The 22589-nt window shown below is 47.7% G+C and overlaps 2 protein-coding genes across 5 annotated transcripts in view; both read left to right on the forward strand.

Moving 5' to 3' along the window:
- LOC106494845 (mitogen-activated protein kinase kinase kinase 3-like) overlaps window positions 1-9015 on the forward strand; it is a 78478-nt gene extending 69463 nt beyond the window's left edge. Inside the window, exons 13-17 of the mRNA XM_067291985.1 lie at window positions 164-312; window positions 935-1066; window positions 3740-3869; window positions 4493-4670; window positions 6128-9015. Of these exons, the coding sequence (XP_067148086.1) occupies window positions 164-312; window positions 935-1066; window positions 3740-3869; window positions 4493-4670; window positions 6128-6356 (818 nt within the window). The 3' untranslated portion in view covers window positions 6357-9015. The remainder of the gene's footprint in view (window positions 1-163; window positions 313-934; window positions 1067-3739; window positions 3870-4492; window positions 4671-6127) is intronic.
- A 343-nt stretch (window positions 9016-9358) lies between these two features.
- Window positions 9359-22229, forward strand: ACAA1 (acetyl-CoA acyltransferase 1). 4 transcript variants are annotated; one of them, XM_067291986.1, is made up of 12 exons: window positions 9359-9576; window positions 10935-11028; window positions 11316-11373; window positions 12379-12458; window positions 13045-13087; window positions 15241-15339; window positions 15791-15871; window positions 17731-17921; window positions 18061-18240; window positions 19102-19157; window positions 19983-20128; window positions 21013-21166. In XM_067291986.1, the coding sequence occupies exons 1-12, from the start codon at window positions 9391-9393 to the stop codon at window positions 21086-21088; spliced, it is 1290 nt and encodes a 429-aa protein (XP_067148087.1). In that variant the 5' UTR covers window positions 9359-9390; the 3' UTR covers window positions 21089-21166. The 4 variants fall into 4 exon arrangements, with proteins under 4 accessions (XP_067148087.1, XP_067148088.1, XP_067148089.1 ...); XM_067291987.1 differs by lacking the exons at window positions 19102-19157; window positions 19983-20128 and having other exon boundaries at window positions 21013-22229; XM_067291988.1 differs by lacking the exons at window positions 11316-11373; window positions 12379-12458.
- The last annotated feature ends 360 nt before the right edge of the window (window positions 22230-22589 follow it).

Here is a 22589-nt window from a genome sequence, read left to right on the forward strand (position 1 = left end):
GGAGAGAGAAAAGGTTCAGCATTACCCAATAAAGCAGTTTCTGGAAGAAAGACTCTAAAGAAAGGTGATATCGTTGCAGGTGTGGTCTGCACTATGTAGGGTCAAATAGTCCCTGATGTCTCTGTGCTGTGCTCTTTTCTCAACTCTCTTGTCTCTCCTGTAGCTCTACAGGCACCTGTGAACTGGAGACTGGGTAAGCTGCTTGGAAGAGGAGCTTTTGGGGAAGTTTATCTCTGCTATGATGCTGACACTGGCCGGGAGCTGTCGGTGAAGCAGGTGCCTTTTGACCCCGACAGTCAAGAGACAAGTAAAGTGAGTATGAGAGCAGGACTGCCTTCTGTAGCACACTGTGGGGCATAGGGGGGCTGAGAAACACGTGTCCCTGCCAGAAGGCAACACATGGGAGACAAGGTGCCTTGTGTGTGCCTCCTCGATGTGGAGCGGTCCCCAGTGGTTCGTGGTTGCTCGTGATTGACAGGCTGATGTCGAGCAGCATGCTCTGATGATTTCTTTACCTCCCCTCCCAGTACCTCGGTCATGTTGGCCCACTCTGTGTCTCAGATTTCATCCCTTGCAGGTCTGTCTGCTCTTGCTTAGTTTTAGCCTTCTTGCTACATTTGCTGCCTTCTTGCTCTTGGCTCTGGGAGCTGCATTAGCTTTGGTGCCTTCATTCACACCTCATTCACACCTTTTCAGAAAGTTACCTTGAGCATAATTAAATAAGTAAATTTGTCTCAAAGCCAAGCCCTTGTGTCTCTCTCCTTATCAGTTCCTCAGGGCAGAGTTCTTCATTTCTGAGCCTTACATGGCTGATGTCCTAGTGGGCTGCTTCACAAGTACTGTAAAGAGTGTTTAGCACTGAACAGTATTGGGGTAGTATTTCTGTTCTGGTGAGGTATGTGTTTGCCCACGGAGCGTGTCTGTTTTGTTGCAGGAGGTAAATGCCTTAGAATGTGAGATTCAGCTGCTGAAGACTCTCCGGCACGACAGGATAGTGCAGTACTATGGGTGCTTGCGAGACCCTGAGGAGAGGAAGCTGTCCATCTTTGTCGAATACATGCCAGGGGTAAGTGCAGTTCCTGCTAAAGATTGTCCTGAGCTATAGAGACACATTCAGACTGCTCTGGAGTTCGGTGAAGTTTGGATCTGAAGCTCATCTCTACGCTGAGCTGCTCTGTATCTGATGAGCCAAATCAAAACAGTGGATCTCAGCATCCCTAGGGCTTGAGAAAGCTTAGGTTGTGAGTCAGATGTCATGGTCAAGCCCCTCAATGTGCAGTGGGTCAAATCAAAAGCCTTGAATGCGGGGTTTGGGTTTGAATGTTGGAGCAGGGTGTGTTCACAGTCTGGAATCTGAACTTGGTGAATGTGGGACCTCATCCAGATCTGGCTCCAAACACTGTGTCTTGAGCCCATCCATAAGTATTTATTACAAATCCCTTCAGGAAGAGTTAATAGTACAGCTGTCCGCCCACAGCTGTCACCAATTATTTATGGCTTTCAGCACGTGTATGTTAAAAACAGTCTTACTCAGTTGTGAGTCTTCTCCTGTTTAGGACAGAACCTTCTGTCAGTAGCATTATTCTATCTTGCAGAGGTGGCATCGTTTTGTGACTTTGCTGATATAGGATGAAATATTCCTAGGGAAAAAGGAAGAAGCTTTAAGAGAGTCCAGCCGGAGGCTGGAGAATGTACGCAAATTTTTCTCTGTTTGCGAGCATGCAAGTTATATCAGCCATCTAGACAAACTCATCAGTTGGTATAAACCAGTACAGCTCTATTTATATTGCTGGAGGATCCGTTCTCCTAAGTCCGGCCTGTCCAGCTGGATTCATTCCCTAGACTGTAGGAGAATAAACCCTTGTTTATACAGAGATTTGTAAGGTCAGAAGGGACTAAGTCATCTGGTCATAAATAATTCTGGTCATTAGTAAGTGTGTTAGAAGTTCTGCTAACACATCTTGCACATGAGTAATCAGGTGGATTTCCACATGGTTGAATCCCATCCAAGCACTGTCTTCTCTGCCCCTGTGGGCAGGCGTCTCTACGTTCAGGCCTTGCTGTATAACCGTGAAGCATGGACCCCAGACTATAAGCCCAGGGAATTTCAGCAGTCCTTTTGCTGCTTATTCTATAACGTGCTGATGTTTGTTAGCAGCCAGGAAACCAACATTTGATGCTAGGGCAGTGTCCAGCAAGACTGGAAGTTGAATGTTTGTTTTTCTTGTGATAAAATAGAGCTCTGACCAAATACAGATTGACTTTCATGCCACAACAACGGTTCATTTCACAAAAGCAGCTCAAGGCTTCAGTGTCTAATGGCAGTGGAAGTGAATGAGGTCCCAAACCATTCAGGGCAGCAGCTCTGAAATGTTGGGTCTAGTCAGGCTTCCAATTTAACACAGCTTGTTAGCCAAAATCTTCCCAGAGCCAAGCTTGGATGTACCGTTAACCTGACATTCTTATAATTACCCCCATTAAATAGCTGACAGTCTTTTCTTTTCCTTCCCTGCCCTATTCTGCCTATTCTTTAGAATTTGTGCTGAGAAAAGGGAATGATCTACTTGAAAGGTCCTGTTTCCTCTTCCTGATTATCGTGTCAGGATGAGGGTGGCCAGGATCAGAGTGCTTGCAGGGTTGTGGTTGAGGGAACATACCCTGCATGCAAGTTGCATGAGGGGGTAATTTCAGAGAATCCCAGATTACTCCAGCAGCGCTATGAAGGGGAAAGGTGAGGCCTCTCCAAAGGATCAGCACCAGCCTCAAAAGACAAGAAGGGCAAAATAGTAGCTGAGGCAGAGCAATAGCAGAGGTGGGTGGATGTGAAAGAGCCAGGACAGTCTGAGTGAGTTACTTGGAGCAGCGTGTCCCGCTGTTCCCAGAAGAGAACAACTCTGGCAAATCTTGGATCTGCCCCAGAACAGGCAGAAACAAGATGAGTTTCCCCTGTGCTTTCCAGCCAACCTGAATGCTGGAGGTGGAGCTGCATGCCTGACCTCTGTGGTTGAAACCCAAATCTGCCTCTGTTTCTCCCTGTGAAGAACCAGCTCTGATGTAGTTAGGAACATCTATTTCCAAGTGGCCAAAAAACACAGCTAAAACCAAGGGGGGGTAGCCTCTTGCAGAGGATAGATGTCTGTACTGCTGCTTCCTTCCCTCTTTGATCAATAAAACCAAACCACTAGGAGCCTGCACGCCTGAGTCAGAATTTCAGGGTACCTGCACCGTGTCCATTCTGGGGCATCTGGAAAACAGTCCTATGTGGGGTTGATCTTGTCCACCATGAGTCTGCCCACCTCAGGGCAGTGGATAATCCTCGCTGTAAGAAGTTGGCCTTGCCTCATCTACTGAGGGAAAGGCTTCATAGAAGACTGAACCATCAGCTCGGCCCTGAAGAACCCTGTCACCTTGGGTGGTAGCCCCTCATCAGTTTGGTCCTTCTCCATTTCCATATTGGAAAGGTCCAGCCACTAGAGGGGGAAAAAGACCTGTGCTGTTGGCAGGGATAGCACTCATATCCATTGGAGACCATACATCTTTCTCTGGTGGCATCTAGTACATGAGGGACAAGTCCTTGCTCTGTTCAGTGCCTAGTGGGGTTTTATTTTGTCATTTCTCCAGCAGAGCTTTTTTTTCTAGCTGGGAGATAACAGTCAGGAAAGTTTAAAAAGTCAGTGTGCCATGATGCAGCTAGTTCTGCTAGTCCTTACGGTTGGTGCACGTTGCTTGTTTGAAACAGGGTTCAATAAAGGACCAGCTAAAAGCTTACGGTGCTCTGACTGAGAACGTCACCCGGAAGTACACCAGGCAGATCCTGCAGGGAGTCTTCTACTTGCACAGCAACATGATTGTCCACAGAGACATTAAAGGTGAGTAGCTAATGCAGCGAGCCTTCCTGCCTACCTAGATTTGTTAGCCCCCTCCCTTCTCCAGATGAAATCTTGTGTGCAGAACACAGGGCCGGGATCCAGAAGTTAAAGTATTTTTGCCTTGGCTTTGCCTCTTGCCTTCAACTAGTTGCTTGAGCCATGAGAATCTTGAATAAGCAGCTGAAACAAAAAAAACGTGTTTCTTCCTGCTTGAGATGCCCAGATTAAGGACTCTTAACAGGGATTATCATTAACTGTGCTTATAGACATCAGATCTCTACACTTCTGAAAATATGGTATAACCCAAGAATTGAAGACTCAGAGGGACTGAGGGTTTGTTTATCTCCCTGTGCACGGGGAGGATCGTTGTTCACCTCCTGTTCAGGGCTCACCTTTGGGAAACCTGCTGAATGAGGTTATTCAGGAGGACTGGTGGGAGTCGGCCCTCCTGGAGAGCGACAGCCTTCAGAGAAGGGTTCTTGCATGATGCTGAATCCAGCTGAGCAAGGCCCTTTGGGCTTCTGCAGTGCCTAGCTCCTCGCCTGAGCCCTTCCTGCTCTCTGTGCTGGCCACTTTGGCTCAGCTGCTTCATCTCTTGGGATTTTTTTGCCTTTCACCCCTAGGTGCCAATATTTTGAGAGATTCTGCTGGAAATGTGAAACTAGGAGATTTTGGAGCCAGCAAACGCATCCAGACCATCTGCATGTCTGGGACTGGGATTAAATCTGTCACGGGAACACCATACTGGATGAGCCCGGAGGTTATCAGTGGAGAAGGCTATGGAAGGAAAGCTGATGTATGGTAAGGAACATGGCAAAAACCCCACCTTTGCTGCTTATAATCAGCTATCCCTTTGGGAAGTTGCAATGGGAGCAACAAGTATAGCTAGCATTTTGAAGGCAGAACAGTACAAGGATAGAAATGGGAGCTGAATGTTAGGATGACCTACGCAGATATCCAGAGGGAGTTTGTCTTAAACGAATGTCCCAAAATGGGAGCACTCAAAATTACAGCTTGCTTTTGGGAGGTCTTACCATGTGCAAGGACCACATGCTGCTCAACCCTGTAGCTGCTGTTTAATTCTGGAAAGCAGGTTGATACAAAGTTTGCCAAAAGAGCTGTTGAGTTTTGGTGGTGCTGATTTTGGGGATTCGTTCAATCTGGCTCTGAGGCTCAGTGGGATCTTGGCAGGCTCTCAAAATCTGCCACTGGATATTTGCATGTGGCTCAGACGTGAAGACGTCCAAAATCAGTGGCTGTTTGTGAGTGTTTTGATCTGTGGGGGATGTCAGCTGGAGCCTAAAAGAGCTGGGAAAACTCTAGTAATCCTCTTAATAAATGGAAACAGTACTGTCTTCTCAAAGTGCTTTCCCTTGAGTGTCCAAGCCAGTAGGGTCGACAGAAACTGGTCCCCCTCTGTGTCCCATTGGGAGGGGGAAGCCTGAGGAGTCCTTGGCAGGCAGCCTGGCACCCCCTGCTCCAGCCTATGGGAGGGAAGCGTGGTTCACTTTTTTAGCAGCAACTGCAAAGGGAGGTTGCCGAGAGGGTCCCTGCTGAAACCAGGACTCCTCACCAAGCACAGGGAAACCCTTCAGGCTCTTCCCTGACTCTGATCTGATGTGCTGCTTCTCTGATGCACATGGGAGATGATGCTGGAAGTAGATCTGAAAGCAAGACGGTTTCATTCTGGCTCTGCTGCTTGGGGAACTATGTGATATTGCTCAAACTGTGGTGTATGAGCTGTTGTCTGGCCTTCCCTTGGAGGGAGGCTCTGACAAGTTCTCTTGTGTTCCCAGCCTCATGTTTTTGTGAAGCTTAGTATCTGTCAGACTTGTCCAAAATGGGTCCGTGAGCTCAGATGTTAAGGGGTTACCAGCTGGGATCAGGTAAGCCTCTACCCTTAGGAAACCAGGATAAAGCACATGCACAGAGTTTAAGAAAATGCCTGCCAGTTAATATAGGCAGAAAAGGAACCAGCTTTAGCAGTTTACTCTTGCCCGTGGGAGCAGAGAGCTCTGTGCAAAGGGCTTGTTTGAACCGTGAGCTTCAAGGGGGACCTGCATACCAGAGACGTGCACTGATCTTTCATGGGGGGCTGCTCCCCACAAGTTGGGAAAGTCCATTCCAGGCGGGAGCCTTCTTCAGACCCTAAAGTCAGTTATCCTTCAAAAGCAAAATGCACTGTGGTTCAGGTGTGCAGCAGCCACACCGGTCACTTACCTTTTGTCTCACCCGCTGTGTTCTTGGCATCGTTGCAGGAGCGTGGCCTGTACCGTGGTGGAGATGTTAACGGAAAAGCCGCCATGGGCAGAGTTCGAAGCCATGGCGGCTATTTTTAAAATCGCGACGCAGCCGACCAACCCCCAGCTCCCTGACGGCGTCTCGAACTCCTGCCGCAACTTTCTCAAGCAGATCTTTGTGGAGGAGAAGCGGAGACCCACGGCCGAAGACCTGCTGAGACATCCCTTTGTCAACTGTGGGCTTTAAACCCCTGGCAGCGGGGATGGGGATACGCCGGCGGGAGGGGGCGGCCACCAGACCCACGGCCCTTTGCACTCTGCAGATCAGACCTCAGCCCTGGGCTGTTCCTTGTGGTGGCCCCGCAGGTCCCATCTCGCCTCGTTGTCAGCTCGGTGGCTGCTGTGGTGTTTGATTTCGAAGCTGCGCTTGGGACCATCGGAGCCTGGAGATGGTGGCCACCACCGGCTGCCAGAGATTCAGAACGACGGAGTTCCCTGACACCCCATCTGTGCAGGTGCCAGCCTCAGACCAAGTAACCTTGCTGTCAACGCGTGCTGGGAGGTTCCCCATTTGCCATGTTACTTATCCCGTGGGAAAGTGAGGCAAATGGGATGTGTTGCCCCCTGCACCACAGCGACGCTGACAGCCTCCCCAGGACCAGAGAAGGAGAAAGTTGCTCAGTGGCGACCGCTGCCTTTCTCCAAGGAACGGACACAGGTGTCAGCCATGCTGGAGGAGATAATCCTCAGACCACAGACTTGGGGGGATGTTCCCCGTTGAGAAGGGGAAGGGAACCCTCCTCCTGGAGGTAGCAAGAAGTTGGCAGAGCAGCCAGCATCTCCAGGGGGGCTACACTTAATACTGTTCTGTGCCTTAAGCAGTTACAATCAAGGAGTGATGCTCGACTCGGCACAAAGTATGGAGTCGGGCGCAATTATGCAGCAGCTGAGTTGACTTTGCCTCTGTGTGTGTGCGTGTGCGTGCGTGTGTGTGCAACAGTCTGAAAGAGGGGTTCTTCTCGAGATGCGGGAAGTCTCCGTAGGGTACGCCTGCTGATGGTTCCTGAGGACCTCTGGTGCGTGTGGTGGGTAAGGATGCTTAAATGATGTTGATGCCAGCACCATGCAGAGCTGAGCACAAGCTAATTCTTCATCCTCTCCCCATTGAAACCATGAGAGTTTTGGCAGGAGCTAGAGGGGGTCTTTATGAGGGCAACTCCGCGCTCGTAATCATTGCGCTGATAACCCGGGCCAGCTTCTGCTGTGCTGCTAACGTGGGGCTGGAGCTGTGCTGCCGTGCTTTAGGGACAGGGCTGCGGGAGAAGTGTAGCTGGGCCAGGGCGATGCACCGGGATGGGCTGCGTAACCACGAAGCCTCCAAATGGGAGATCGGAGATGCCTAGATCAAGGGCAGCTCGAAGCATGCTTCTCCCTGCAATGTGCTTAAAGTTGCCCCGTTTTATACAGTGGGGAACCAGGAAAGGTCAAAGCACAGCTGGCCTGAAGCCCCTTTGACCAATGTGAACCTGCTGACAGACCTGGCAGCAAGCAGAGAGTCCCTGGAAGCCAGTTGCTTTGTTAGATGTTGCTCATTTGGGGCAAATTAATTGCACCATCCCACCTCCCGCTTCCTCACTGCCTTAGCCTTTTCCACGCGGCTCGGCAGAGGTTGAATAAGCACTTACCAGGGTGACGCCAGCTTCAGGCCGGCAAACGCTGGTTTATTTTTTCATTGAAAATGAAAAGTGTTGCTTGGAATGAAGGGGAAGCTGAGAACATGGTTGGTTGTGTGATTTTGCACATCCTCGAATTCTTCCATGTGGAAGACGGGCCTTTGCACCGTCGGGGAAACGGCGGGAGCATTTCCTTGTCCAGACTGGTGTGGCCTGGAGAGTAAAGAAGAAGCAAAAACTCTGGATGCAGGTTAATTAGAGTTATTTCGGTGGAAAAAAAAAATAGTGGCGGGTGTTAGGGGGAAAGCTAATAGGGTGCTGGAAATGCGTAAAAATATTCCCTGTAAGTTTTTCTGCAAAGCTGGAGAGGCTGGTTATCATCGGGGCCTAATTTTGGGGGAGCCAAGGACAGCTCCAGCAGGGCGACACCAAGATTTTTGTGCCTGTGGACCAAAACAGGAGCAAATACAGAATATTATCCTATAAATAGGACCAAATCCATCAGTCTGTTCAATTCTATGGGGCGCATAGAGAAAACAGGGCGGGGGGGAGGTGAAGCACTTTGTGTTAGCTGTTGAGGGTTTTGTCAGAAGAGGGTAAAAAAAGGCATTTTCACAAAAAGGAATGTTTTTAGGCTGCTTTTCTGCTTTCATTGAATCTCCTTGGGTTTTATATTCCCAATGTGGGCTTCCCCTGCCAAAGAAGTGAGAACAAAATCGCTTCCCCCCAGCCCACAAGCCGTTCGGGGGCATCTCGGCGCGCGGAGAGAGAGCGGACGTGGCCCAAACCTGGCTTCCCCGGCTCCTCTCCCCGCGTCTGCGTGTGCGTGTGTGTGCGTGTGTGCGACTCGCTCCTCAGGTGCCTTTGCCTTTTTCTTTTTTTTTTTTTTAAAAAAACAAAAAACCTTGCAGTGTTCTGATGTACAAAATGAAACTGGGCAAAGAGAGTGTAATATTATGCCATGTAAATTTTTTTTTTTTTAAGAAGAAGAAGAAGTTTTTCTACGTTGCGTTTACTCGGAAGTAGGGGAAAGGCGGGAGCGCGGCGTCGCGCAGCCTCCACGTCCGCGCGATTCCCCGCTCCGCGGCGCGCGACCAGGCCGGCGGCGCGGCCCGCTGCCTCGTGTGACCGCGCCGGCGGGAGCGGCGGCCCCCGTGGATCCCCGGGGCGGGGGAACGAAATTAAGCTAATGCTGAATGGTCTTGACAAGAAATAATGAATCTGGTTCTCGGACTTGCGAGCCGTGTGTGTGGCTTTGTCCCAGGGCGCGACCGCCGTCGGTTGGGTGGTGCGGGCCCATCTTGGACCGAATCTGGAACAAGGAGGGGTTTAGCCAGCGGGTTTTGGGCTGGATGTTCAGGGGGGCGGGCGCGGGGGGTTGCAGCGGGTCTCGGGTCTCGAACCCGGGTCTCGGGGCTCGAACCCGGGGCCGGGTCTCGAACCCGGGGCCAAAGGCTGAACCCAGGGCTAAGGACTGAACCCGGGGCCGGGGCTCGAACCCGCGGCTCCGGTCTGACCCCTCCCATTACGGAGTGAAACTGTTCCGCGGTGGGGGGCGGGGCGCGGCGCTGGGAAATGGCGGCGGCGGGGGCGGAGCGGCGCGGCGCGATGCAGCGGATGCGGGTGCTGCTGGGGCACCTCGCCGGGGCCCCCCCGGCCTCGGGTCCCGGTCCCGGCGCGGGGCTGCGGGCTGCGCCCTGTGGGAGCCGCGCCGCGGCCGACAGCCCCGACGATGTGGTGGTGGTGCACGGGCGGAGGACCGCCATCGGCCGCGCCAAGCGCGGCGGCTTCAAGGTACGGCCTGGGGGGGAGCCCGCCCCTAGGGACCCCCCCGGGTGCTGGGACCCCCTAACTGCCCCCCCCCCAGGGCTCTGCCCCTCCACCTTGGTGCTGGGACCCCCTAACTGCCCCCCCCCAGGGGTCTGGGCTCCCCCCGGAGTGCTGGGACCCCCAACTGCCCCCCCCAGGGCTCTGCCCCCTCCCAGGGTGCTGGGACCCCCTAACTGCTCCCCCCAGGGCTCTGCCCCCTCCCGTGTGCTCTGACTCCCTAACTGCCCCCCCCAGGCCTCTGCCCCCCCCCCCAGGTGCTGTGGCCCCCTGCTCCCACCTAGGTTGCTGAGCCCCCCCTTCTCCCCCCCCCCAAAGTGCTGGGGTCCCATACTTGTTGCCCCCCCAGGTGCTGGGACCCCCTACCAGTACCCCCCTGGGGTGCTGGGGTCCCCCTGAAGTGCTGGGGTCACATACTTGTCCCCCTCCCAGGTGCTGGGACCCCCTACCAGCCTCCCCCCCCCAGGTGCTGAGTCCCCCCCCGGGGTACTGCCTCCCCCCTCCCCAGTTGCAGCACTGCCACCAGGATCCCCCAAAAGCCCCAGGTGCGCGTTGTCCCAGCTGCCCCCGCTGTTGCCTGCTGCGGGGAAGCAGAGCGACTCCCGGAGCGCCGGCTGCGCCCCGCACGCACCCGCCACCCTCTCCCGGGTCACCAGGCCTTTCCTTGCCGAGCCGCGGGGTCGCGGCCGCGGGGCCGACGGCCGCCCGGCGCGGGAACACAGCTCAACGTTGGCCTCGAGCAGCCGGCATCGCTTTTCATCCTTCGAGCTATGCCCGTGCCCCTCCTCGTCGCACCGGCGGTGCTTTCCGTCCCCCGTTGCTAGGGGATGGGACCCCCATAACGTGACGTTACCGGGTCATTAACCGAAACCTGTTTCTAGGCCTGTGTTAGACACCGCCGGTCACAGAAACCCCCGAATCCGTCCAGCTGGAGCCCAGCAGTTGGTGGGATATAGTCACCGTCATTCAGGCTTGTTTCTCACGCAAAATGAACCTGGAGGCTCTGCCTTGCTGAAGTCTCGTCGTATAATTCAGTGTAGTTAATAAACTTATTTGGCTTTGAAAGGCCTCCAAAGCATCCTAAAAAAAACAGCTAGGTAAGAAAGCAGCACATGTTACCGTGCTTGCAAAATACCCAGAGTAAAAACAGTACAGGATGGTTCTGATTTCGTAGGAAAACAACAGCAGTCATAAGACTGTGAGCTGACACGTGGGGTAAGGCTGTCTAAGCTCCCGTGGGTGGTGCGCTGCCCCTCTGAAGCAGAGTGAAGGTGGCAGGCAGTTACTGGTGCTCATCAGGTAACACTAATCCCCTGTGCTTCTAGGACACTACACCCGACGAGCTGCTGTCTGCTGTTATGACAGCTGTCCTTCAAGATGTCAAGCTTCGTCCTGAGGACCTGGGAGATATCTGTGTTGGTGAGTGAACGATTTCTGTGCTGTCTTGAAACTCCTGGCTCTGGATAGCTCCCTGGGACAGGCCGTTCCTTGTCTCTGATAGGAGACTAAGCGGATGGTTGGGGTTTGGGAGGGGTTAATGCTGTAGCATTAGGCTTATGAAATTAGTACATCCTTTATGGCTCTTCTGTCAGGTGGTCGGTCTCTGATCCAGGTGTCAGATAATGCCACCCCATGTAAATGTCCACAGCAAATGAAATAGCTAGGGAAATGCAACTGATTGACTGCAATCGTATCTTTGCACTCAGGAAATGTGCTGCAGCCTGGAGCTGGTGCTTTGATTGCAAGAGTTGCACAATTTCTAAGGTAAACTCTCAACCAGATCGAGGCTCCTCCTTGTCTTCTCAAGCCTTGTCTACAGAGCAGCACTGGGTCAGAGGCTGCAATAAGGCACATGCACTCCTAGGAAGTTAAGGCTAATCGCCTTTTGCCTAGAAATTAGACTTGGATCGAGAATTCATAGATCTCCGAAGGGAGAAGCAGGGCACACAACGTTGTGAGGAGTTGCCTTCCCTTCCAAACAAACATTACTCCATGTGCTCGGTGGATTGCTCCCCTAATCTCTTCATCAGTGGAGCAGGGGGAGCAGCAAGGGCCAGCAACTGAGGTATGAACACTTCACTCGTTCCTGGCAGCCTTCCCAGGAAGGCAGAGTGGAGGTGGATTCATCTGTTAGTGCTGGCCCTCTGAGCAGGAGATCTTGTTTTTTGGGTCCCTAGCTGTACCCGCTGCTGTTCTGTACTGCAAGGCTACACGCTCAGTTTGCTCCACATGGGCCTGAAACTACGGGGTTGTCTCCATTCTTTCTGTTTGTTTCCCAGCGTGATGGTAGATGGGTTTGTTTCGAGCTGGGTCCAGCTTCCAAATGTTTCAGCCAGTTTGTATTGCTAAGCGACATTCCCCTCTGTTAAATCAGTTTACGACCACCATGTCGGAGGGGTGCAGAGTCCTCCAGTAGGTATGAATGCTGCAGGACCTTTCAGCGTTTTTGGACCCAGTCGGAACTTTTACATAGCTCAGGATCTAGATGTGTAAGGGGGAGCTGCTTACAAAGAAGAATTGTGCTGAAGGCAGACTTGTGGGGAAACAGCACGCTAATCCACTTGCAAATTAAATTTGGAAGTTATGTGACCTTTACTTGCTCTTGGTGCAGGACCAAATAGGTCAAAAACGTATAACGGGATTGTTCTTCATCTTCGTCTAAATTTCAGGGTTAAAGTTTAATTAAGCGGCTTAACGTTCTCTTTAGATGTGCAGCTGCTTGTGCAGTTTTTGTTACTGAATCTTTGCCAATGCTGTCGTCTGTTCTAGTGGTATCCCGGAGACTGTACCTTGCTCGAGTGTTAACAGGCAGTGCTCCTCTGGGTTACAGGCTCTTATCAGTATAGCTGGTAAGTGGGTATTAAGGGTTACGGGCACTCAGATCAGATTCACTGCCCCCACCAGCGCTCATTTCTCCTGTTGGAGGTTTGGCCTCCAATCTCTTTGAGCAGTAAAAATAGTGGTAATTTCTTCTGTCGTTACAAATTTTCAGTGTGGTTTTGGTTGAACACTTTTATATCCTTGAAACCAGAAAGAACGTTTCTGTTGAGGGTCTCTGATTATTCCTTGTCAAAATGGTAGCTAAAATATCTTATATGCATTCATAACGGTCTCTTCTGCAATTTATCCAAAAAGAGAGACTGAGTTAACACCTAGAGAAATAACCTTGGTTTTCTGAGCATGAGTTCTACTATCGTTCTACATTGGGCAGCTTCTAGTAGGGTCAGTCCTGTCCTGTCCAGTTGCACATTAGGACACGATTAGTCTTCAGCCAGATCAGTTCCTTGGCCTGGCTCATGTTCCAGCAGATGGGAGTGAAGAGCGAAGGCTCCTTTCAGCTGTAGCAGGTGCATCAGGTGTTCATGAAACTGCAGCTGGAATGAAAGCGCTTTTATTCCTAATGATAGTAAAAATGTTTATGCAATACTGTTACAGGTGGCATCCGAAATGGGTCATATGACATTGGCTTGGCCTGTGGGTAAGAATATCTTTTTATGGCACTTACTTAGGCTTCTTGAAAGTAGTACTTTGTTCTTCTGCCTCAGCTTTTGTATGAGGAATTAGAAATCCCTTCCAAGCAGATCTCTGTGCCCGCCCCCCTCCTCCCCCCCCGGAGATAGATACTGTCCTCATTTAACAAATGGCTGAATTAACTCTAAAATCAGGGACTGAGCTTAAGTGATGGCTGCAGATGTGATACGTGTATTTCCAGATGCTTCTGAGTACTTCTCAGAGAATCGGGTCATCCTAAAGGGTCTGAGGAGAGGGTACTTGAAAATCCTTTAACTCCCTGGAAGTTTTGGTCTCAGCGACATGTCTGCTGGGGTTGCAGTAATCAGCTGATCAATCTTGACTTCTGCTTAAGTATCTCTTACAAGCCTGCAAAACCCCTGTTTTTATTATTTATGTCCCTGCTGTAGGGTACCAGTTGTGTGCAGAGCTCTGACAGCCTGAAAGAGCCTGTAATTAGCGTTTTAATTAACCGCCTATTAACTGAAGTCTTAGAATACCAGGAGCTATCTTGGACAAAGAAATAAATGTCCTGTTCGCGCTAATAACTGTTTCACGGTCTTGCAGGAGATGTTCTTCTGCCCTGAATGGGAATGCTTCTGTCCTATGATCATAAAAAAGCTTTTATTTTTTGGAGGATGATATAAATGTTAGGTTGGCTTTGGAGAAATACTACTGACCACATGCACGTTTGCTTCAGAAGAATGAGTTACAGAATGGTGTTCAGTAATCCTGAGGCTAAAATAGCAAGTTTCTTGTTTTCTTTGCCTCGGTGTCTTTTCTGGATTATTACCGCACACAGTCACCCTGTAGCCTTTAGAAAAATATTTATCTTTACAACATATCAACAACTGCGCGTACCTGGTTGAGCAAGATCTGATGCTGAGAACCCCTTTTCCCCTCTTAGACCGTTATGAAATAAATGGCTCAGCAAGACAGGCGTGTTTCTCTGATGTACGCTGCGCACTTGGTAGTCGCGGGGGACACTTCTGCTTGAATGCGTGATGCTTTTCAGTCTTCCCTTTGCTTCCTTGGTGCAAGAAGTTGCTTGGCAGTATCCACCAAAATGATATGCTTAAAGGTTATACAATTACAGTAGTTCCTTTAAGACATAAAATCCATCATTACAAATAGCTTTTGTGAGTTCTTCTTATCCCAAGTCATGCTCGCCACCTGAGCGGACTCGCTTGTACTCTGTACGTGGAGACGTTGCATGACTTCCAACGCAAAATGCATCAGATGTGATTTGGTCTAATTTAAGGCTCAATTCTGTAACTTCCACCTGGGAGTAGATGCAGTTGAAGTCAAGCAATGCAGTGGCCTATGTTAGAGTCAGTGAGCACTGTCAGCTATTTAAGCTGCTTGGGGAAAAAGCCTTATTGCCCGCTTGCCTTGCATTTCCCAGGAATATTTTCTTTGTTCATTACTCCTTCTGTATGAATGTACACGTTCATGGTGCAGAGTGTAAGTAAATTCCTCTTCCGTCTTGGACTTTTTGGTCTAGTCTGACTTTACCAGAACTTACACAAAGCCATCACTTCACACTAGTTTGTGTAGTGAATTTTTTATCTCGAATGTGTTAACTCATTTGTAGGCCAAAGACTGCAGCCTCTAGGATCTCAAATTCTTTGTGTTGCAAAATACAAATTACATAACTCACTAAGCTTCTTTTTTTGGTTTGTCTAATGCTTAGGTTAATATACTGCCAACCAGTTTTTAAGCTGTAGCTGCTGTCTTTATAGTGTTGATGATTTCACTGGAAACTCCAGCCCAAGAACCTTAGGTTTCTCATTACGTTTGGAGACGAGAGTGCCAGAATAGTTAGTGATTCCTTCCTAGGCTGTGAAAGCGCAAGGGATTGACTGTTGACATTGGTATCCTGTTCTAGAAAAGCAAGAAACAATTTAATCTAGCAATCTGTTTTCATTTCTTGTTAATATTTATATTGGTGATTGAGGAGCTTGTGCCTGAGCCAGATTTTAATTACTATCTGTGTTTCTGTAGAGCAATAGAAAAGAATGTTGTCAAGATACTGAATTTTGATCTGTCTGAATTGAGTAATTATTGCAAATGTAGTATGAAAGCAGTGGTAGCAAACTCAAATATTTCCTCTGTGTCTAGCGTGGAAACCATGTCCCTCAGAAGTGCAGGCAACCCTGGTGATATCGGTTCTAGTATGATGGAAAACAGCAAAGCTCGAGATTGCCTTATTCCTATGGGGTAAGTGTTTCCTCTTCCCAAAGTTGCAGGATGTTTCTAGATTGTCTGTCTCTTCGGGGATTGTTCTGTTCCAAATGGATCAGCCTCTGAATACAGTGAGCATTTATCTGTACATGTCAGCATCCTCCTCGGTTGTAGTAAAAGATTCATTGCGTGAAGTGAAACACCCTTGATTTGACTGCGCTTCGCAAAGATGGGGGCCATCCGCTTTGCTCATGAATTGACCCAGAGGGGAGTCTTCAGTGTGATGGGAGAGCGGATTTGAACCATGGGTTGGATGTGGATTTGAACCAGGGTCTGCTTCTGCCAAGCAGTTCTGGATTGAGAAAACAGCAGTTGATTTTTGGGGATGAAGTTGCTGCTTGTATGTCTTGCTTGTTTTGTCTTAGTAGAAGCTGAATGCAATTCCACTGCATGTTTCACTGGATTAATTCTGTGATGTTTTCCCCAGAATAACCTCAGAAAATGTGGCAGAGAAGTTTGGAGTTTCCCGAAAGAAGCAAGATGCCTTTGCCTTGGCTTCCCAACAAAAGTAAATACTTTTTTTTTTTTTTTTCATCTTTTGGTTAAGGAATAAATACGGAGAGAAAAAACATTGCTATTCCCATTAGTGGTTAAGTGCAGCCTTTATTGCCTTTCAAAACAGAGTAGTGAGGAAGGAAGCTTGGGATGGTCAGAGCAAAGACAAGTACGGATCCTGGATGGTGTGATAGGAAATCTGAATCCTGGTCTCTACTGAGAGGCGTATGACTAATCCTTGCGCGCATACGACTGGAAGTGCCAGCCTTAAGCACTGAGTACACCTGTGTTTTTCAGCATCCAAAGGATACGACCTTCATGAACTTTCTGAAACCAATGTACAGCTGAATATTATTTTTAACTGAATTTGGGTGTTGCACCAGAGGGAACCTTTCCTAAAAGGGAATATTTGAAAGCGGCCATTTCTAAGGAACTGCTGAGTTTATGAGAAGAGTTGCTTGTCTTTGCAGGTGTTTAGCTTCAAGTGAGTCCAATTCTACCTCTAATAACATTCCTCTTAGGTAAAATTACTGCCAAAGTAAACTGTCCTTTGGATCCATGGGAATACATTAGCAAGTCCATTACCAGGGGATGCGTTAAAGTTGCTGGCATCAAAGAGTTAAATTAACTTTCAGGCATCTGTTTAAGCATTGTCGCGGTCCAATTATTTATCTAATACAGGAAGCCACTGCACAGGCCAGTTAACCTTTAAATCCTGGCCCTGCTTCTAGGGAACTTGTCATGCCAGCCTTTCTCACTGACGCTGAGCTGATAACGCCAAAGGGTATGTGAACGCGGTCCTCGCCCCTCACATGAGGAAAGGGGTGATTTTCTGGCCTCAGTCTCAGGATGTCTGTGGTGTTGCTGATCTATCCTTCAGCCTTTCACTCTTACTTTCACTTACCTGGTAGTATTATTTTCATTTTATGAATTAAAGTGTAAGGAGATGAGGGGGTGAAGCAAACTGTAAGTCCCAATTTTTGTTCTCTGTAAAGGGTGCTGCGCTGCGCTGCTGGGAGATGTCTTCTACATCAGCTCTACAGCGGCGGGTTTTAAATACCTTGTTGGTATAAAAGATCAGTCTTTTTCCCTGTAAGAATCAAATCTGTGCCCTGAATTGGTTCTAATTTAGCTAATTGCATTCTCCCTCGTGTCAGTTGTTCCTTACTGCAGTGCTTCTGTCACTGTGACCAGACCCTCTCCTCACTGCTCCTTCATTGCTGAATGAAGGGACTCCCTGCTATGTGGTCACATAAACTATGCGACATAAGTTGGAATTGTTTTAGGTTGAAAGGTGACGTTTAGATGCCAGATTATACCTACAGTCCAGAGTCTAAAGTTCAACTTGTCTTTATTAGGACAAAGCCAGGAGGCGGTGAAACTTTAGCCATTCTTTAACTTGTTGCAAATGATCTGTATTATGTGGAGGCCTAGCGGACTCGCCCTGTTTTAAACTCTCAGAAATAAGAATTGACTTCTGAATGTCAGGATTTACATATTTTCTTCCTGTTGTGATGTGCCTGTACTGCTAGACAAGTACAACTTCGTGGCTGTGTGCAGATGGTGGTCAGCAGAATCACAAAGGTGTTAGAGGAAACAACTGAGATCCTGCTCAGAAGTGTTTAGTCCTGTCACCTGGGCTTGGGGAAATTCCCCTTTATGTTAATGATATATTTCCTATGACATGCAGATAAGAAGTTTGTCTTCCCATGAATGGAAATAAGTATTCACATTATCTTCCCATATACTTCTCAGCAGGGATGTGTCTGTAAACCAAATCACACCTTAATTTGTATTTTCACTAGCTGGTTTGGTGCACCTCTTGCATTTCACCTTCAGACTACTTTAAACTTTCGTACTCTTCTTCAACAGAGCAGCAAAAGCTCAGCAGATGGGGCTCTTTAAAGCTGAGATCGTTCCAGTGAAGACCACTGTTGTAGATGACCAGGGCAACAAAAAAACCATCACCGTGCACCAAGATGAAGGGATCAGGCCCTCTACTACCCTGGAAGGCTTGGCAAAGCTGAAGCCTGCTTTCAAAGAGAATGGTAGCACTACAGCAGGTCAGCTCTATTAATAAGTTCATATATAAATAAATAATCAATAAATTCAAATAATAAATTCAGGTTGTTGCTGCCTCTTACCTGCCTTGTACTAAAACGTGCTGAGCCAAAAGAGATGCTAACAGATCTCTTCCAACAGGTAATGCCAGCCAGGTCAGTGATGGAGCAGCTGCTGTTCTCCTGGCAAAACGCTCGAAAGCCAAACAGTTAGGGCTCCCCGTCCTGGGGGTGCTCAAATCCTTTGCTGTGGTAGGAGTCCCCCCTGACGTTATGGGCATCGGACCAGCCTACGCCATCCCTGTCGCTGTGGAGAAGGCGGGTAAGGAACCAGCCGCTGTTCCTACACTGTTCAACACGTGGCGAATCAGACTCTGTGGAATGAGATTTGAGGTTATATGATTTTAGCATGTGCAGCCGTCTGTAATAGGAACAGTGAGCTTGAATTCAAAACCTTGAAAGAGATCCTGCCTGGGATTATTGTAATACCATTTACTTGTACTGATGTATAAATTGTCGTTCACTCACCTTTTAGAAGCCCAGGATTAAATCCCTGTACAGTCCCAACAAATGGTTAACGTGTGGCAAGTGATTTCAGAGCTCATTTGATGCTGTTTTCCTTAATATGACCAGGGTGTTCTGTGACTTCATACCAACAAATCGGTCTTGCTAGTAATATGAATCCTTACAGCTTAGAACACTTTGGGTTCCTTTTCCTACTTATGCAGCCAAAAGTTACAATTTGGGGGTCTGACCAGTGGATTAGGCTTTCCTCAGAGTTCTTACTACCCTCACAGGGTTAAATAGCTTTTATAGCTCATGATTGCTGTTGTGTCTGCCCGTTGTCATTGTGGTCACGTGCTCAGCTACAGTTTTATCTTTCAGTCTTGAAATACCCTTTCGATCTTGAATCCCTCTGCAGAGAAACCACCTTTAATCTAGGGAAATTTGGCAAGCTCAGTGACATGATACCAAGGAATGTGGTGTTTTGCAGTCTTTAGACATTGTTATACATACACATGCATATAAACATACACGCCCCGCAGAGAGCTGAGGTCACCCTCTTGTCACTGGTGGAGTAGAATCAGAATTCATAAAGGGAAGCTTGAAGTGAATTGCTCTCTTTGATGCAGTCATAAGGCAAAAATATCTCCTTTTAAATCCTGACTTTTCTGAACCATAGGTTTGACTCTGAATGATATTGATATATATGAAATTAATGAAGCTTTTGCTAGCCAGGTGAGTGATCATCTTGTTTAACTTGTTATATTGCTTGGTAACCAAGGATGTTACAGCTTGGTCTCAACTTCAGTTTTAAATTAAGATTTGAACTTGTTCCACACATTACATGTCCAATGAATCGTTAATAACATGCACAGACTATTTTCCATTTTTCTTCAAATGAAAACAAGCAGGACGTTGCATATATAGCTTAATATAAAAAAAGAAAAAAATTGGACAGATCTGTCCACTGAATGAGAATCTTTGCTATCGTGTCCTCGTACCAGCTTGCAAAATTTGCTGTTTCATAAGAGATGTAATCTGTTGTAGGGTGGTTTCAGTAGGAGTGTGTTGCACTCTCACCAATTTGGCGGTGATTAATAAAAGGTGGAAACTTCACTGTCTTCTACAAATACGATATACCTGTCAGAAAGTACGTGGGTTCGATTTGGGATGATGTTTATCAGTCTAGCTCTTTTTATATGCTTTGGATATGTAATGTAGTTCAGTGTCTTCCACTGGGAAACATGGTTTACCTAAACAGCACCTTTTCTGATTGATATACTAATTATTTAATATTTAAACAACTTAAATGTTTTCATAGCAGCTGATCTTACAATCTGGATTCTGTGCAATAGAAAACATAATTTGAGCTCAAATTCATCTTGAGTACAAGTCTTTTGAAGACCCTGGACCTGCATAGCGTTGTCTGCCCAGCTGTTTGCCGTCCCTCCGCATAGACGGAGGAGACCGCTAAGTGTTCTCTGCAGTCCTGTTGCAGCAAGGCTGAGAACTAACAGGGGCAAGAGCATCTCCGTGAAATGATTCCCTGTGTCTTTCTAGGCCGTATACTGTGTTGAAAAGCTGGGCATTCCCATGGAGAAAGTCAACCCCCTGGGAGGAGCCATAGCACTGGGGCACCCACTGGGCTGTACCGGCGCTCGTCAAGTTGTCACTTTGCTCAATGAATTGAAGCGCAGAGGGCAAAGGTGAGCCCTGAAGAATAGTGTTAGCCTAAGCACTTTAAATGTATCTGAGTAATTTAGGCTCAGAAGTAACCATCAGTTTGGGTTATGCTTTTGGCATATTATGCTCTAGGCGTTTTTATCCCTTTGATAACCTTAAACATGAATTCCCATTAGTTTTCTTTACACAGGGCTATATATTGTCTTGCCGTAGTGTGGAGTTACAGCAGCGCTGGGAGAGCAGCAAGTCTGCAGTCAGAACGGAGGGCTGGTGTCTCCGTGACGGTTCGGTCCCGGCCAAGTGGCCAGGAGTCGCTCTCTTCCTGGTGCATGGAAGAAGCCCTGTAGCTACTGCTGGCTGGTGCCGTCACTCTCTTTGGGGGTCGCACGTACAGTCTCACTGGGCTTCACTTTAGGGTGAGCTGCACCCTGGCCTACAGAGGACAACAGTGGTGGCAGTCTGTTAACTGCCAAGCACATCAGGCATGACCCACTGAAGTATCTTTAATTGAGGTGGAAGAATGGGCTCTGAAAACAGGCTTTTGTACAAATTCATCTTGAGTAGTGCCTAGCACAGCCACTTAAAGGACAGTAGCAGGAGGCAGGAAGGGGAGAGTTTTCTCATTATAACCCGTCTGAAGCAAAGCTGTTCTATCTAGACCTCACTAATAGTAAGTTTGAGGCAGGTGGTTGAGGAGGTTGCTTCTGGCACACTGCTCCCATCGAGAAAGCAGGCAGATTAATATGTGTCTATGTGTTTTGCTGGGACTGCTCTGGGGATAAAATCCTCTTGGTGACTCTGGAGAGTTGTGGGTAGCTCAACTGTATTGTACATTCCCTGCCCCCCCCATGGATAATCTAAGCCTTAATCTGTCTTTTTCTTAAGCCCGTGCATTCTTCTGTTTCAGAGCATACGGCGTTGTATCAATGTGCATTGGAACCGGCATGGGAGCTGCAGCGGTATTTGAATACCCAGGGAACTAAACTCCAGTGTACTGAAGACAACGCAGCACCTAATTCTCTGCCTTCTCTAGTAATAGCAAATGATTTGCACTGTGAAATCAAGTGGATTCAGGTATTCGTTGCTAGACCTACACACTTTATCCACAAATTAAGTAGAATAAATTATACATATTTTGCTCTGGCATTTGCTTCAGAGTTGAAATGCATCCTAACATGAGAAATGTGTTCAGCTGAACTTCAAATACAGGCCCAGGTGTGATGCTTGTGAATGAATATTTCTAATCTACTTGATCCCTTTATTCTGTGAATATTATCAGAGAGTAGTAGTTCATCAGAGAGTCTTCTTGTTTGACAAATTTTCTACAACTGTCACTTAAAATGAAAATGTCAGTGCATATGAAACGGCTTTTCCAGGATTTTCTTAAAGATCTTTGCAAGAATCAGTCTTGTAAGAGATCTAGGAAGGCTTATTTTTTTGTAAGCAGTGCAAAGATGTGTAACATTTCCTTTATAACTACATCTGTTCTATTCAAGTTGTAAGTTGGCTATGTCTTAAATTGTCCATATGCTGAAGGGTGGGTTTTTGCATTCTAACCTTTTTTTTTTTCTTTTCTTTTTTTTTTTAACCGAACTGGTGTGAAATCTCCAGTGGGGCAAAATGGAAAGACAAGCAAGTAGTACACTCATGAGCCAGGCTTCTCTTGCCAAACAAACCATTGGGGTGCCTGAACAGAAAAGGCTTGATAAATTGCTAGAAGCTGGGAATTTCAAAATGGTCATTCCATATTTTACAACATTTTTGCAATAGCTTGTGTGATTCTAACTTAGTTAGAAGACAGAGTTATGTTTAATGATATTTAATTACCTAACATGGAACAGATTTCAGTGTATCACTCTTGCTGCAAGCACTACATGACCATCAACGACATGCTCAGTGCTTCAGTGCCGGTACAAATGTATGCCTTTTATACTGTAAAATTCTCCCATATGTGTTCCCTCTCTTCTGAGCAGAAAGATCATTAAAATTCAGAACTAACTGCTTAAAAAAGAAATGTACTCATTGTCTCTGATATGTTAGAAAAGTTTAGATTTGTAACACAGACTGAAGTACTTTGTCCCGGCTTTTGTTTTTGCACTTAATAATACAATTGGGTTCTTGCAATATATTGTATTTTTTTTCATCATGATTGTTAGTTGAAGGTTATGATTAAGTAGAGCTATTTTATATTCTCACATTCCTGTTCTGTAGCCAGTCTTGCTCAGCAATCACGCATGCTGTGTTTTAGCGCAAAAGGACGGACTTATCTAGAGTGGGCAGAGAGGCACTTTACATCTTCAAGGGTCTATTTTGCACACTGAAGTTCTTATGGACAAAATGAATTCTCAATTTCCCATGGGTTAGGGCCCTAGAAGGAAGGGGGGTCCAAGAGAGCTGGTTAATATTCAAGCATCACCTCCTCCAGGCTCAAGAGTGGTGCATCCCTATGAGTAGGAAGTCAAGCAAAGTGGGCAGGAGACCTGC

The sequence above is a fragment of the Apteryx mantelli genome, chromosome 2, assembly GCF_036417845.1.
Source record: "Apteryx mantelli isolate bAptMan1 chromosome 2, bAptMan1.hap1, whole genome shotgun sequence".
Classification (NCBI taxonomy): Eukaryota; Metazoa; Chordata; class Aves; order Apterygiformes; family Apterygidae; genus Apteryx; species Apteryx mantelli.